The sequence below is a fragment of the Antedon mediterranea genome, chromosome 3 (assembly GCF_964355755.1).
Source record: "Antedon mediterranea chromosome 3, ecAntMedi1.1, whole genome shotgun sequence".
Taxonomy (NCBI): Eukaryota; Metazoa; Echinodermata; class Crinoidea; order Comatulida; family Antedonidae; genus Antedon; species Antedon mediterranea.
The window spans coordinates 7,722,640-7,740,149 of record NC_092672.1 but is presented as its reverse complement, the minus strand read 5'-3'; the positions used below and the strand labels follow the sequence as shown (position 1 = coordinate 7,740,149).

At 37.8% G+C, this 17,510-nt stretch overlaps 1 protein-coding gene across 1 annotated transcript; it reads left to right on the top strand.

The window, feature by feature from the left end:
• Positions 1-14,945: 14,945 nt before the first annotated feature.
• On the top strand, positions 14,946-15,795 carry LOC140043976 (astacin-like metalloendopeptidase). Its single transcript, XM_072088461.1, has 2 exons — positions 14,946-14,994; positions 15,434-15,795. Exons 1-2 carry the CDS (start codon positions 14,946-14,948, stop codon positions 15,793-15,795), a joined length of 411 nt encoding a protein of 136 aa, XP_071944562.1.
• The last annotated feature ends 1,715 nt before the right edge of the window (positions 15,796-17,510 follow it).

Here is a 17,510-nt window from a genome sequence, read left to right as displayed (position 1 = left end):
TTTACACCTGTTATGCACAAACAAACCTATTTAAACCTCATGTGAAAATGCGTATAGCTCTCACTTCACTGATGATGTTGTATAACAATACGACGAAACATGTCTGACATTAAAAGTTTTTATGTTGTTATCAAATTCGTGTTAATTTTACTTTCTGTTCGGAAGTTTGGCCACATCATTAATGACTTTGCCTTGACTAGTACAGTAATCAAGCAGGACCTTAGACAGTTTGAGAAACTTAACAAGAAGGTCGCAAAAGCAGACGCGGATATCAATTTCTTAAAAAATGCATATTAATTTTAATATACATTGCTTTATTATTACCAAAATTTTTTTCAGGTAATTATTATATTTATGTTGAAGCTAATGGAAGGTATACTTCCGAATACATCCAGAGTCCAGATTTACCAACAAATTGGAAAAGTGTATCTATTCAGTTTAATTATTACATGAACAGCGATACAACACTAATGGTAACACACCATTTCAAAGGCTCTTCCCATCGTTTAATTCACATTTCTAAGTCAATTAGATATGGATGGGCATTTGCAAGTGCAGCATTTACTAATCGTTTATTGCGAAATTATGTGAAGATTACCGGAATTACTAGGTATGGATTTATAGCTGTTGATGATATTTTTGTTGCAGAAAATGTTGAAGGTATGTTCATAAAGCTGGGTGCAGAACAGTAGATATACACATTTGTGGGAAAAATGTAATAAAGACTTAAAAACTTAAAAAAGAAGATAATTCACTATTTTAGTCTGGCCGTGCGCCTCATCTCTTCGCATTTTATTTATTTATTTAAAAACATATTTGTACAGGATAAAAACATATCAGATTTTTTTTTTTGCAAGAATTTAAAAGTGGCATAGATGCTATTCTATGATATACTAAAACATAGAAAACCCAAACTTACTTTTTCCCGCAGAATTTGCACCATTCTATTAATTAAGTTCAGACGATTAAGTTCAGACACACCCTTTAGACAATTTTTAGGACAAAGACATAAACACATTTAAATAACATATTATGCATACTAATAAATAGTCGCCCACAACCGGTTAGCATCTTTAGTGAGACAATTCCTTGCGGAGAAAGTGTGAGAGTTTATTTTAAAAACACAGTATGAACTCCGTTTACCCCGGAGGAACTATCGATCATTCAGTGAGTGTAGGCCATCGTTAATTGTGTCTTTGTTTTTATTTAAAAAAAATCAGATACAAATATTGTGACAGCACAGATTCAAAGTTCACAGATTATCACAGCCGTATATTCCACCGGTACCGCTACAACTAATCCTTCAACTACTGGTACTACTTCTACTAATCCTGCGACTACCGGTATTACTACTAATATTATTGATACTACTGACAATATTGATTAATGCGAACTGTGCTATTACCAATGCCACGACTACTAGTGTGTAGTCATGCTACTACCAATACTATGACTACTAGTCCTGCTACTACCGATACTACGTCTGCTAGTCCTGCCACTACCGATACTACGACTACTAGTCCTGCAACTACTGATACTACGACTACTAGTCCTGCACTACCGATACTACGACTACTAGTCCTGCTACTACCGATACTACGACTACTAGTCCTGCAACTACCGATACTACGACTACTAGTCCTGCAACTACCGATACTACGATTGCAAATCCTGCTACTACCGATACTACGACTACTAGTCCTGCAACTACCGATACTACGATTGCAAATCCTGCTACTACCGATACTACGACTACTAGTCCTGCACTACCGATACTACGACTACTAGTCCTGCACTACCGATACTACGACTACTAGTCCTGCAACTACCGATACTACGATTGCAAATCCTGCTACTACCGATAGTACGACTACTAGTCCGACTACTACCGATACTACGATTGCAAATCCTGCTACTACCGATACTACGACTACTAGTCCTGCAACTACCGATACTACGACTACTAGTCCTGCAACTACCGATACTACGACTACTAATCCTGCTGCTACCGATACTACGACTAATAGTCCTGCAAATACCGATACTACGACTATTAATCCTGTTACTACCGATACTACGACTTTTATTCCTGCTAATATTGTGTTTTTCTTCTTTTTATTAAAAAAACAGAAAAAAATATTGTGAAAGCACCGATTCAAAGTCCACAAGTTACCACAGTCGTATATTCCACCGGTACCGCTACAACTAATATATCCACTAATGGTACTACTTCTACTAATCCTGCGACTACCGGTATTACTACTAATATTATTGATACTGGCTAATACAACTATGCTACTACAAATACTCCGACTACTAGTTCTGCTTCTTACCGATGCTGCGACTACTAGTCCTGCTACTACCGATACTACGACTACTAGTCCTGCTACTACCGGTACTACGACTACTAGTCCTGCTACTACCGGTACTACGACCACTAATCCTGCTACTACCGATACTACGACTACTAGTCCTGCTACTAAGGATACGACTACCAATCCTGCTACTACGGATACTATGACTTCTGTAATAGTCCTGCTAATACCGATACTACGACTACTAATCTTGATACTTACTGATACTACGAATACTGTAATAATCCTGCTACTACCGGTACAATGACTACTAGTCCTGCAACTACCGATACTACAACTAATAGTCATGCAACTACCGATACTACGACTACTAGTCCTGCAACTACCGATACTACGACTACTAGTCCTGTAACTACCGATACTACGACTACTAGTCCTGCAACCACCGATACTACGACTACTAGTCGTGCAACTACCGATACTACGACTACTAGTCCTGCAACTACCGATACTACGACTACTAGTCGTGCTACTACCGATACTACGACTACTAGTCCTGCTACTACCGATACTACGACTTCTAGTCTGCAACTACTGATACTACGACTACTAGTCCTGCAACTACCGATACTACGATTGCTAATCTTGCAACTACCGATACTACGACTACTAGTCCTGCAACTACTGATAATACGCTTACTAGTCCTGCTACTACCGATACTACGATTGCTAATCCTGCAACTACCGATACTGCGACTACTAGTCCTGCAACTACGGATACTACGACTAGGCCTACTAGTCCTGCAACAACAACCGGTACTACGACTACTAGTCCTGCAACTACCGATACTACGACTACTAGTCCTGCAACTACCGATACTACGACTACTAGTCCTGCAACTTACCGATACTACGACTACTAGTCCTGTAACTACCGATACTGCGACTAATAGTTCTGCAACTACCGATACTACGACTACTAGTCGTGCAATTACCGATACTATGACTACTAGTCCTTCAACTACCGATACTACGACTACTAGTACTGCAACTACCGATACTACGACTACTAATCCTGCTGCTACCGATACTACGACTAATAGTCCTGCAAATACCGATACTACGACTATTAATCCTGTTACTACCGATACTACGACTTTTATTCCTGCTAATATTGTGTTTTTCTTCTTTTTATTAAAAAAACAGAAAAAAATATTGTGAAAGCACCGATTCAACGTCCACAAGTTACCACAGTCGTATATTCCACCGGTACCGCTACAACTAATATATCCACTAATGGTACTACTTCTACTAATCCTGCGACTACCGGTATTACTACTAATATTATTGATACTGGCTAATACAACTATGCTACTACAAATACTCCGACTACTAGTTCTGCTTCTTACCGATGCTGCGACTACTAGTCCTGCTACTACCGATACTACGACTACTAGTCCTGCTACTACCGGTACTACGACTACTAGTCCTGCTACTACCGGTACTACGACCACTAATCCTGCTACTACCGATACTACGACTACTAGTCCTGCTACTAAGGATACGACTACCAATCCTGCTACTACGGATACTATGACTTCTGTAGTAGTCCTGCTAATACCGATACTACGACTACTAATCTTGATACTTACTGATACTACGAATACTGTAATAATCCTGCTACTACCGGTACAATGACTACTAGTCCTGCAACTACCGATACTACAACTAATAGTCATGCAACTACCGATACTACGACTACTAGTCCTGCAACTACCGATACTACGACTACTAGTCCTGTAACTACCGATACTACGACTACTAGTCCTGCAACTACCGATACTACGACTACTAGTCGTGCAACTACCGATACTACGACTACTAGTCCTGCAACTACCGATACTACGACTACTAGTCGTGCTACTACCGATACTACGACTACTAGTCCTGCTACTACCGATACTACGACTACTAGTCTGCAACTACTGATACTACGACTACTAGTCTTGCAACTACCAATACTACGATTGCTAATCTTGCAACTACCGATACTACGATTACTAGTCCTGCAACTACTGATAATACGCTTACTAGTCCTGCTACTACCGATACTACGATTGCTAATCCTGCAACTACCGATACTGCGACTACTAGTCCTGCAACTACGGATACTACGACTAGGCCTACTAGTCCTGCAACAACAACCGGTACTACGACTACTAGTCCTGCAACTACCGATACTACGACTACTAGTCCTGCAACTACCGATACTACGACTACTAGTCCTGCAACTTACCGATACTACGACTACTAGTCCTGTAACTACCGATACTGCGACTAATAGTCCTGCAACTACCGATACTACGACTACTAGTCGTGCAATTACCGATACTACGACTACTAGTCCTGCAACTACCGATACTACGACTACTATTCCTGCTACTACCGACACTACGATTGCTAATCCTGCAACTACCGATACTACGACTACTAGTCTGCAACTACTGATACTACGACTACTAGTCCTGCAACTACCGATACTACGATTGCTAATCCTGCAACTACCGATACTACGACTACTAGTCCTGCAACTACCGATATTACGACTACTAGTCCTGCTACTACCGATACTACGATTCCTAATCCTGCAACTACCGATACTGCGACTACTAGTCCTGCAACTACGGATACTACGACTAGGCCTACTAGTTCTGCAACAACAACCGGTACTACGACTACTAGTCCTGCAACTATCGATACTACGACTACTACTCCTGCAACTACCGATACTACGACTACTAGTCCTGCAACTACCGATACTACGACTACTAGTCCGGTAACTACCGATACTACGACTACTAGTCCTGCAACTACCGATACTACGACTACTAGTCGTGCAATTACCGATACTACGACTACTAGTCCTGCAACTACCGATACTACGACTACTAGTCCTACTACTACCGATACTACGATTGCTAATCCTGCAACTACCGATACTACGACTACTAGTCTGCAACTACTGATACTACGACTACTACTCCTGCAACTACCGATACTACGATTGCTAATCCTGCAACTACCGATACTACGACTACTAGTCCTGCAACTACCGATACTACGACTACTAGTCCTCCAACTACCGATACTACGACTACTAGTCCTGCAACTAACGATACTACGACTACTAGTCCTGCAACTGGCGATACTACGACTACTAGTCCTGCAACTACCGATACTACAATCACTAGTCCTGCAACTACCGATACTACGACTACTAATCCTGCAACTACCGATACCACGACTACTAGTCCTGTAACTACCGATACTACGACTACTAGTCCTGCTACTACCGATACTACCACTACTAGTCCTGCAACTACCGATACTACGACTACTAGTCCTGCAACTACCGATACTACGACAACTAGTCCTGCAACTACCGATACTACGACTACTAGTCCTGCAACTACCGATATTACGATTGCTAATCCTGCAACTACCGATACTACGACTACTAGTCTTGCAACTACCGATACTACGACTACTAATCCTGCTACTACCGATACTACGACTACTAGTCATGCAACTACCGATACTACGACTACTAGTCCTGGGACTACCGATACTATGACTACTAGTCCTGCAACTACCGATACTACGACTACTAGTCCTGCACCTACCGATACTACGACTACTAGTCCTGTAACTACCGATACTACGACTACTAGTCCTGCAACTACCGATACTACGACTACTAGTCGTGCAACTACCGATACTACGACTACTAGTCCTGCAACTACCGATACTACGACTACTAGTCGTGCTACTACCGATACTACGACTACTAGTCCTGCTACTACCGATACTACGACTACTAGTCTGCAACTACTGATACTACGACTACTAGTCCTGCAACTACCAATACTACGATTGCTAATCTTGCAACTACCGATACTACGATTACTAGTCCTGCAACTACTGATAATACGCTTACTAGTCCTGCTACTACCGATACTACGATTGCTAATCCTGCAACTACCGATACTGCGACTACTAGTCCTGCAACTACGGATACTACGACTAGGCCTACTAGTCCTGCAACAACAACCGGTACTACGACTACTAGTCCTGCAACTACCGATACTACGACTACTAGTCCTGCAACTACCGATACTACGACTACTAGTCCTGCAACTTACCGATACTACGACTACTAGTCCTGTAACTACCGATACTGCGACTAATAGTCCTGCAACTACCGATACTACGACTACTAGTCGTGCAATTACCGATACTACGACTACTAGTCCTGCAACTACCGATACTACGACTACTATTCCTGCTACTACCGACACTACGATTGCTAATCCTGCAACTACCGATACTACGACTACTAGTCTGCAACTACTGATACTACGACTACTAGTCCTGCAACTACCGATACTACGATTGCTAATCCTGCAACTACCGATACTAAGACTACTAGTCCTGCAACTACCGATATTACGACTACTAGTCCTGCTACTACCGATACTACGATTCCTAATCCTGCAACTACCGATACTGCGACTACTAGTCCTGCAACTACGGATACTACGACTAGGCCTACTAGTTCTGCAACAACAACCGGTACTACGACTACTAGTCCTGCAACTATCGATACTACGACTACTAGTCCTGCAACTACCGATACTACGACTACTAGTCCTGCAACTACCGATACTACGACTACTAGTCCGGTAACTACCGATACTACGACTACTAGTCCTGCAACTACCGATACTACGCCTACTAGTCGTGCAATTACCGATACTACGACTACTAGTCCTGCAACTACCGATACTACGACTACTAGTCCTACTACTACCGATACTACGATTGCTAATCCTGCAACTACCGATACTACGACTACTAGTCTGCAACTACTGATACTACGACTACTACTCCTGCAACTACCGATACTACGATTGCTAATCCTGCAACTACCGATACTACGACTACTAGTCCTGCAACTACCGATACTACGACTACTAGTCCTCCAACTACCGATACTACGACTACTAGTCCTGCAACTAACGATACTACGACTACTAGTCCTGCAACTGGCGATACTACGACTACTAGTCCTGCAACTACCGATACTACAATCACTAGTCCTGCAACTACCGATACTACGACTACTAATCCTGCAACTACCGATACCACGACTACTAGTCCTGTAACTACCGATACTACGACTACTAGTCCTGCTACTACCGATACTACCACTACTAGTCCTGCAACTACCGATACTACGACTACTAGTCCTGCAACTACCGATACTACGACAACTAGTCCTGCAACTACCGATACTACGACTACTAGTCCTGCAACTACCGATATTACGATTGCTAATCCTGCAACTACCGATACTACGACTACTAGTCTTGCAACTACCGATACTACGACTACTAATCCTGCTACTACCGATACTACGACTACTAGTCATGCAACTACCGATACTACGACTACTAGTCCTGGGACTACCGATACTATGACTACTAGTCCTGCAACTACCGATACTACGACTACTAGTCCTGCACCTACCGATACTACGACTACTAGTCCTTCAACTACCGATACTACGACTACTAGTCCTGCAACTACCGATACTACGATTGCTAATCCTGCAACTACAGATACTACGACTACTAGTCCTGCAACTACCGATACTACGACTACTAGTCGTGCAACTACAGATACTACGATTGCTAATCCTGCAACTACCGATACCACGACTACTAGTCCTGCAACTACCGATACTACGACTACTAGTCCTGCTACTACCGATACTACCACTACTAGTCCTGCAACTACCGATACTACGACTACTAGTCCTGCAACTACCGATACTACGACAACTAGTCCTGCAACTACCGATACTACGATTACTAGTCCTGCAACTACCGATACTACGATTGCTAATCGTGCAACTACCGATACTACGACTACTAGTCTTGCAACTACCGATACTACGACTACTAATCCTGCAACTACCGATACTACGACTACTAGTCCTGCAACTACCGATACTACGACTACTAGTCGTGCAACTACAGATACTACGATTGCTAATCCTGCAACTACCGATACCACGACTACTAGTCCTGCAACTACCGATACTACGACTACTAGTCCTGCAACTACCGATACTACCACTACTAGTCCTGCAACTACCGATACTACGACTACTAGTCCTGCAACTACCGATACTACGACAACTAGTCCTGCAACTACCGATACTACGACTACTAGTCCTGCAACTACCGATACTACGATTTCTAATCCTGCAACTACCGATACTACGACTACTAGTCTTGCAACTACCGATACTACGACTACTAATCCTGCTACTACCGATACTACGACTACTAGTCCTGCAACTACCGATACTACGACTACTAGTCCTGGGACTACCGATACTATGACTACTAGTCCTGCAACTACCGATACTACGACTACTAGTCCTGCACCTACCGATACTACGACTACTAGTCCTGCAACTACCGATACTACGACTACTAGTCCTGCAACTACCGATACTACGACTACTGGTCCTGCAGCTACCGATACTACGACTACTAGTCCTGCAACTACCGATACTACGACTACTAATCCTGCTACTACCGATACTACGATTGCTAATCCTGCAACTACCGATACGACGACTACTAGTTCATTTGTCACCAACCCCAACATTATAATTTTATTCTAAAGATATGTTTTATAAATCGATACTTCTCTATCATAAGCTGTTGACAGTTTCACTTACACAACGGAACCATCAACTCTGCAGACAAGCATTGCCCCTGTTCTCTTGGTCGGTATAATTGTTCCCTCTGTGTGTTTAGCTGTTTTGATATTTTTAGCACTACGATATAGAAATAAACATCGTACTGTAAATTTGACACAAGGTAATTTAATTTAACATAGCTACAGTTTGTAAATAACATTAATTATCTGTAAATTAATATGCCATAATACCATTTTGTTTAATTACTTTTTTACAACGAAAGATAATATAGAGTTACTAATTCCACGACTTGTACCGGATATTAAGTTCAAGGGTCATGAGTTAAAGGATAAGGAACATCTTGATTGGGATAGTCGCGTCTTGATTGGTGGAGGCCGTTTTGGAAAAGTATTTTCATGTACTTTAAAATGCGTTGCAGAAAACGCGATCAATGTCGCTGTAAAGACGCCACTAGGTATGTGTGTAATCTAATCAAATAGTATATATGAAATATAAAAGAAAATAGTTCTTCACCTTAATTCACTAAAGTAATTATTATTTGTTACTACTGTTGTTTATGATCTTGTAAAACTTATTTAGAAACGTCGTCGGCTGGAGAGAAGGAAGACTTTAAAAATGAAATCGACTTGATGATCCAACTTGCAAATCACAAAAATGTTCTTGGTATATTAAAATGTAGGACAACATACGACCCACTGTTAATTATTACTGAATACATGAAATATGGTAGCTTGCTTCACTTCTTACGAGCCTCAGAGCAGGTATGTGTGCACCATATGCGGGAGGTAGGCCTAGAGTATGACCAGGTTCTAGAATAGGCCTAATTGCTTCGGTTGATTTATGTTTACCAGACACTTCCACTATTACGTTCTTAAAAACTCAGCTTGATGTACATTGGTGATGTCTCATAAATAGCAATAATGAAAAATTATTTTAATTCATTAGTTAAGATTGTAGGCCTATGCTATAGTTCATTCACTATTATTCAACGAAAAAACACGTACTCAATTAGGGTAGTGGACATATTATTAACTCCAACATATCTTTTGTTTATTGATGTGATTTAAATGTGTTTTAACATTGTCAAATGATGGATGTTGTGTTGTTTTTGCTTTTCGATACTAGATGAAGAAAGAAGTTGAATTCACTGACCCAACCTTCGATATCGGACTTGTAGAACTATATAGTTTAGCCAGACAAATTACATCTGGAATGGTGAGTATTAAGCTGCAATCAATCAATTTTTTTTTTATTATTAATTATTGACAGTTATTATTATTATTATAAATATCATTACTTTTATGTTTTTAACATAATTTATTATACATCATTTACATTTCCATTATTAATTGTCGAATTTGCTTAATTAGAACGCCAACAGGTTAAAAATGAGCATATTCCTTTTCAAAACGTTCACACTAATAAGTACAGCAATTCGCCGTTTCTTTCACAGTATCCCGAGTGATTGAATTGAAAATAAGATTTTAAGAATTAATACGTTATATACTTACATATAACCTAATTGTTTTGATAATGAAGTTTTTTTTTTTAAGATTTAAATTCTATTTGGTATCTATTTGTAGTACTATGTCGCTGCAAACAAAATAGTTCACGGTGATTTAGCTGCAAGAAACATTCTAATTGGAGAAAACTTAATTGCAAAAGTTGCTGATTTTGGGCTCGGACAAGACGTATATGAGAGAGGTTATATCAAACTATCCGATGGTGAGGTACCCGTAAAATGGTATAGCTTGGAAACAATATTTGAAAAACGGATGTCATCAGAAAGTGACGTGTAAGTTTGTTTTTTTTAATATTATTATCCTATTTATTATTACTATACATACATAGTATTTTGCATCACATACCACACAAAACCATCTTTACTTCATCTCTTCAAGCGCAGTAGTGAGAATTGTAGCAGGGCATTTGTTAAAATATTAGTGATTAAAAATGAATAATTGTTTATTATAAAATCCAGGTGGTCTTTTGGTGTTGTTTTGTACGAAATATTTACTTATGGAAAAGTTCCATATCCGGATGTTCTCATAGAAATGCTTCCGAAGAAAATGCAACAAGGACACCGAATGGCACAGCCAGACAACTGTCCACACCAAGTGTAAGCAACATAATTACATTAAATATGTGTCTATCACTGCGTTTAATATAGGAAAAAACTAATTTAAATAAAGTATGTACATGATTAAAAGGGGGCTTATTTATAGCATTAGTAGCCTATGTACTCATAATTTGTTTAATTTGTTTTAAATAAAGAGTTTAATTTTATGATTTAACGTATTCAAAATATTATTTGATCCGTTTATAAAAATAGACTTAATACTGTATGTTTATACACATTTGGTGTAAAAGGGCTTTAGCCCATTCAATGTTTTTAAATAAAACCTAAGTTATCATAGTTTTATTTATTTACATTAAAAAAATTAAACGGTCTTATTCATTCTTAAATTCTTCAAAAACGAAATATATTATTTTTTACAGGTATTCTATAATGAAAAGATGTTGGAAGAAATCTCCTGATAAACGACCAACCTTTGACATACTGTTCAATGAATTAGATACTTTGTTAGAGAATGCGACGAAAAATGATTACTTACCAATGGAGTCTAACGCAGAAATGGTATGTATATCTGTTTCTATTTTTTTTTATTAGTATATTTTTGTCTTATGCACGATAACGAATAATATACACATTTACAAATACTAAATTGTTTTTTGTGTTCTTTTCTATTAGGAATGTAAAATGACAAGTTCAGCAAAAGACACCGCAGGCAACAAGTATGAGCCGTGTATCTACACAAAGAAAACCGTATATGAGGCATCCATACAACCTAGCGACGTTTTGACCTAGTACACGATGTCCTGCGCACCAGACCACCTGGAATCACAGATGCCTAATCAATATGAAATACCTACATGTCGACAAACTATCGAGGAGGAGGATTAAGAAAATCCAATTAGAATTAAGCGTTTATAAGTTTCAAATTAGGAACAAATGCTTTAAAAGTATATTTTATTCAACCTGTTGGTGACGGTTTCATCGCTGTTGGTTGACAACTGAATAAAATAAAATAAATAAATAAATATTCTATCATTAAAGCAATATGTGCATATATGTACGTAATGTATACATAGATTTAACGTTCCTCCATAATTTGAGATTGAATTGCCATACTTGGTGCATATATTTCATTCTTAATTGAATATGTTGTGATTATACCTAAGATCTATGTTGGCAAATTGAATACGAAAAAATAATTAATCTTTCAATGTGATTTCTGGTAGCAAAGTGTGGATAACATTATAATTATATGACTCGCTGCCTCATACAATATTATAACATTTATACAATTATGCAGAATTTAAATAAATATATTTATATAAGTTCCATGTTAGAGCGCATACTTTCTTTAAAAAAACAATTGTGTAAATTGTGATGTCTATATACTTTATATTGAAACTGTTAGTCGAGGTTTAGAACAACAACGACGGTTAGTTTCACCAACTTTTACTTGATTAAACTCCCAAAGAAAATGCCTTAGAATATATTTATGGTATGTTTTTCTATATAATAATATTAGATTGTAATCAATTATACTTCTTTCCAATGATTTGAAATATCGGTTTTTAACTAATTGTATTACTTTTATATTGGTAGAACTAGTTGTAAGCACGTTCATAAAACATTTAATTAAATCTCTGTTTGCATAGTAAGTTATCACGTGATCTTTGTCAGGTCATATACCTTGTGCAGAATCATTTTAATAATTTAAATAAATCATTAATCTACAACTTCCACGTATAATGTATTGCACTTAATATTTAATGTTACTTTTTTTTCATTACATTTTTCAGTAGTATTTTGTTAATAAAATAAATCACGTCTGACGGCCGGCGATGCTGTTAAAAACAAGTATTACTTGTCACGTGAAGTTTGTTAGATCGAACCTTGTACAGAATCATTTGATAATTTAAATAAATAATTAATCTACAACGTCCACGTATAAGTTATTACACTAAATATTTAATAAAAATTTTACTATTTTTCATTTTCAGTAGTATTTTGTTTATAAAATAAATCACCTCTGAAGGCAATGCTGTTAAAAACAAACTTGTCACGTGTCATTGTTTTAAAAGCTTTGTTTACATCGTACATTATCCAATATAGGTTGATCTAAATAATCGCATTATTCCTATACATATACATTGGTATTACAGTTTTAGTAATTCTGCACTAACAAATTAATGTCAACCAGATCGAAAAGAAATTAAAAACTCAGGAAATTAGTGTTCATGACGATGACGGACATTCTAGGCCTAACGTAGCTCTCAACCTCAAAGGCAAGGTACCGTAGGTCTAATATGTACAGGTTGTAGTCTACATACAGGTACTATTTTAGTAGTGCAAACTATACAATAATAGTAGCACACGTGGAAGTGGCATCGCTGTATTTAGTTGTTTACTCGTTCATCCAGCTGCTGACACCATTGGTATTTTTGGTCGACATTCCAAATAATATATATAACAACTAATAAGGTGATCACCTATTGTTATTGTATGAAATCTTTATTCTTCTTCTTTATTTATTTCTGTACAGATGTGTGTCCCAAAAAGTTAAATGACAATGATCACAAAAATGTTACAATATTTTTTAAATAATTTAATTTATTCCTAATTAGCTTTTCAGTGTGATCACTCATCCGTGATGACATATATACGCCCTTTTGTGAAATTACGTTTTGATCAATTTAGAGCATGGATTATGCCATTCTCGTGTTTCAGAAAATGACTGGGCATCAATATGATTTTTTGTGTGCAAATCGCATTTTACTAACCTTCCTTAGTACATTAAAATAACTTAAAATATACGAGCACTTATTTTCAATATAAGCATTGGTGATGACTTTTAGACTTTATTAAAAGTCAACAATACAATTGAAACATACTTTAATGTTGTTTACCACTAAAAATCAATTTTCTTTCCATAGAAACGATGGATCTAATATAAATAACAGTATTGAGTTTACTAAGATGAGGTAATATACAATCATAATGTTACTTAGTTTGTTTTCATTTCATCATTTAGTAGACGTACTGTAGAGCATTGATGACTTTTTAATTTAATAATATTATAAATATATCATAGAATCAATATACCATTTTCTTTCCATAGTGACGAAGAAGACCAAAAGCTACAATAATGATTGTATTGCGTTCACTAAGATGTAATATTCAATCTTGGCACTTCCACTAATGTGTAATGTTGTCATCATTAACTACTTAATAAGTTGCTTGAATAAGTTAAATCTGTAGAATTTTAACAGAGAAGGGTCTAGATGTTAGGATTATAATTGTTTGATTCCTTTGGAAGACATACGATACATAGTGTACTGTATTTCTTGAAATATCTTGTCAGCGTTTACTTTCTCTTACGATGGAACGTGTTTTGTTGAAAACGTTTCTGATTTTTGTCATCAACTTAAATTACTTTTCTTTTGGTAAGTTCAACTAATCTATTGGGCAGCTATCTTAACATGCATTAACATTACCATGCAGAAATGGACTTCCTACAGTTTGTCATTTATAACTGACAACAAGTGATTTAGAGTTGTCACTACATATTCTCAGTTTTTTAAACAAATGTCTGGATGAACACAGTGTTCTTGGCACTGTCACAACCACGTCATGGCTGAACGTGTTCTCAGTCACTTGAAATAACTGTCTTGATAAACACAGTGTTCTTGACACTGTTCTCAGTTTCTTGAAACAAATGTCTTTAAGAACACAGTGTTCTTGACACTGTCACAACCACGTAATGGCTGAACGTGTTCTCAGTCTCTTGAAACAAAGTCTTGATAAACACAGTGTTCTTGGCACTGTCACAACCACTACATGACTGAACGTGTTCTCAGTCTCTATGTGTAACGAATATTTAGTTGTCGTTAGTTGTCAAATATTTAGTTTTCGAATATCACTCTTCCCTGTCGAAACGCAGCCACCTCTTCTTCAATATACGACCACGGTGACTTTAAGTAATATTTATAAAAAAATTATTATTGTCAGGTTTGTAGCGAAAACACGTTCAAAGTTTTCATCAAAAAAGTAAAGTAAATAATTATTTCATGAATAGTTAGGAATCGTTATATCAAGTATACACTTCAATAACTGATCATTTTTGGGTTTTATGTGTGGATGAGGGGGGGGGGGGGGCCTTTGGGCCGGGGGCTTTGGGCCGGGGGCTTTGGGCCGGCTGCTGTGGATGTTTGGATTATAAATTAATCTTTACAAATTTTCTTTTGTAAGGTCAAACAACATGGTCCGGGGAGTACTTTCTATGTCCAAGCCAATCTGAGAACATCGCATCAAAAAATTATCCAGACCAATATGATAATGATCTGGACTACACCTGGACGTTTCATACAAATCCTGAAAATGTGCTGTTACTAAAATTCTACGCTTTCGATATTGAAACAGCCTATGATTATGTGTCAGTTGACGATGGAAGCACGACTGTCAAATACGAAGGTTCTGTTTTGCCACAAGACACTTGGTCTTCAAGTAATACATTGGTTATAAACTTTATTACCGACGCAAGTGGAACGTATGGCGGTTTCCTTGCTGGTATAGAAGTGTACAAGGGTAGGCTAAAACAAACTTACTGTTAAATGTTAATTTATAAGTAAGAAATGTATACTGACGGACTCAGCTGAGTCTGTCCGAAAATACTATGCCTTTAAATATTCGTCGGTATTACTATTTTTTTAATTTCCTATTATTTTATGTTAAAATACAGGCAATTTTTGTTTAGGTTTACAATTATTTATTACTTTCTGGTTCTTTTATTTTCATGCATGACTGCTGAATATAGATATTACTGCGAATGCTGCTACTATCGCTACTACCTGTACGAATCCTGCTACTACCGATGTCACTACTAATCCTGTTACTACCGCTATTACTACGATTCCCGCTACTACCGATATCACTACGAATCCCGCTACTACCGATATCACTACGAATCCCGCTACTACCGATATCACTACGAATCCCGCTACTACCAATATTACTACAAATCCCGCTACTACCGATATCACTACGAATCCTGCTACTACCGATATCACTACGAATCCTGCTACTACCGATACCACTACGAATCCTGCTACTACCGATATCACTACGAATCCTGCTACTACCGATATCACTACGAATCCTGCTACTACCAATACCACTATGAATCCTACTACTATCGCTATTACTACGAATCCCGCTACTACCGCTATTACTACGAATCCCACTACTACCGATACTACTACAAATCCTGCTACTACCGATACCATTACCGATATCATTACCGATACTACTCCGAATCATACCGGTACCACTGTTGATACTACTACGAATAATCCTAATACCGATACCACTACCGATATCACTGCCGATACCACAACTACGCATCCTGCTATTAGCGATACCACCACTACGCATCCTGCTACTACCGATACCACCACTACGCATCCTGCTACTACCGATTCCACCACTACTCATCATTTTACTACCGATTCCATTACTACTAATCCTGCTACTACCAACATCCCGGTAACTAAGGGTAAATATCTTGATTAAATGTTATTTTTAATAAATTAGTACTTTTGTTTTGTTTTGTTTTGTTATTATTACTGTTAGAACAAGTACCGTACGTTTTAAATTGCCTGAGCAATGATAATATGGAAACTTTAGTTTAATTTAAGATGTATTGTCCCCCTGAAAAAAAAATGTTATTGTTTAATATGCCATTTTAATGTCTCATAATAGTTATTATTATTTAGTACTAGCAATTATACCCGCCCCAGGGTGGGTTTTAAAATTAGTTTAAAGCCTTCTCAGTACATAACACCCGACGCCAGTAGGCCTACCTCCCTACACTCACCAACCCCCACCTCTATTCAATAACACCCCACACTCTTTTTTTTAAACAAATTCTTCCAAGTACAAATTCAATTCAACTTCAGCTTCAAATTGAGAGGGTATACATAGCTACGATGGGCCTATGGTTTAAGTACGTTGTAAACTGTGTAAATAAATAGGTGTCATATTGGCTGATAATTAAAATATCTAATTTTGATACCCCTAGCCTTCTTTCTCCTCTCAACATCCCAGCCACAATCAACAAACCGTAACTCCTCCCCTGGACAGTTCAAATGTAGTAACTTTTCCTATTACAATCATATAGGCTACTTCATTACGCCAGCATTTTCGGTCCTCCTCCTCCACTTCAAACACACCCCAGATACTGGGTAATGTGTTTAAGAAGGTTCTAATACAAATTATGTTAGCCATCACTCCCAACCCATAATCCCTCAGTCGCAGTTTTCAAAAGTAG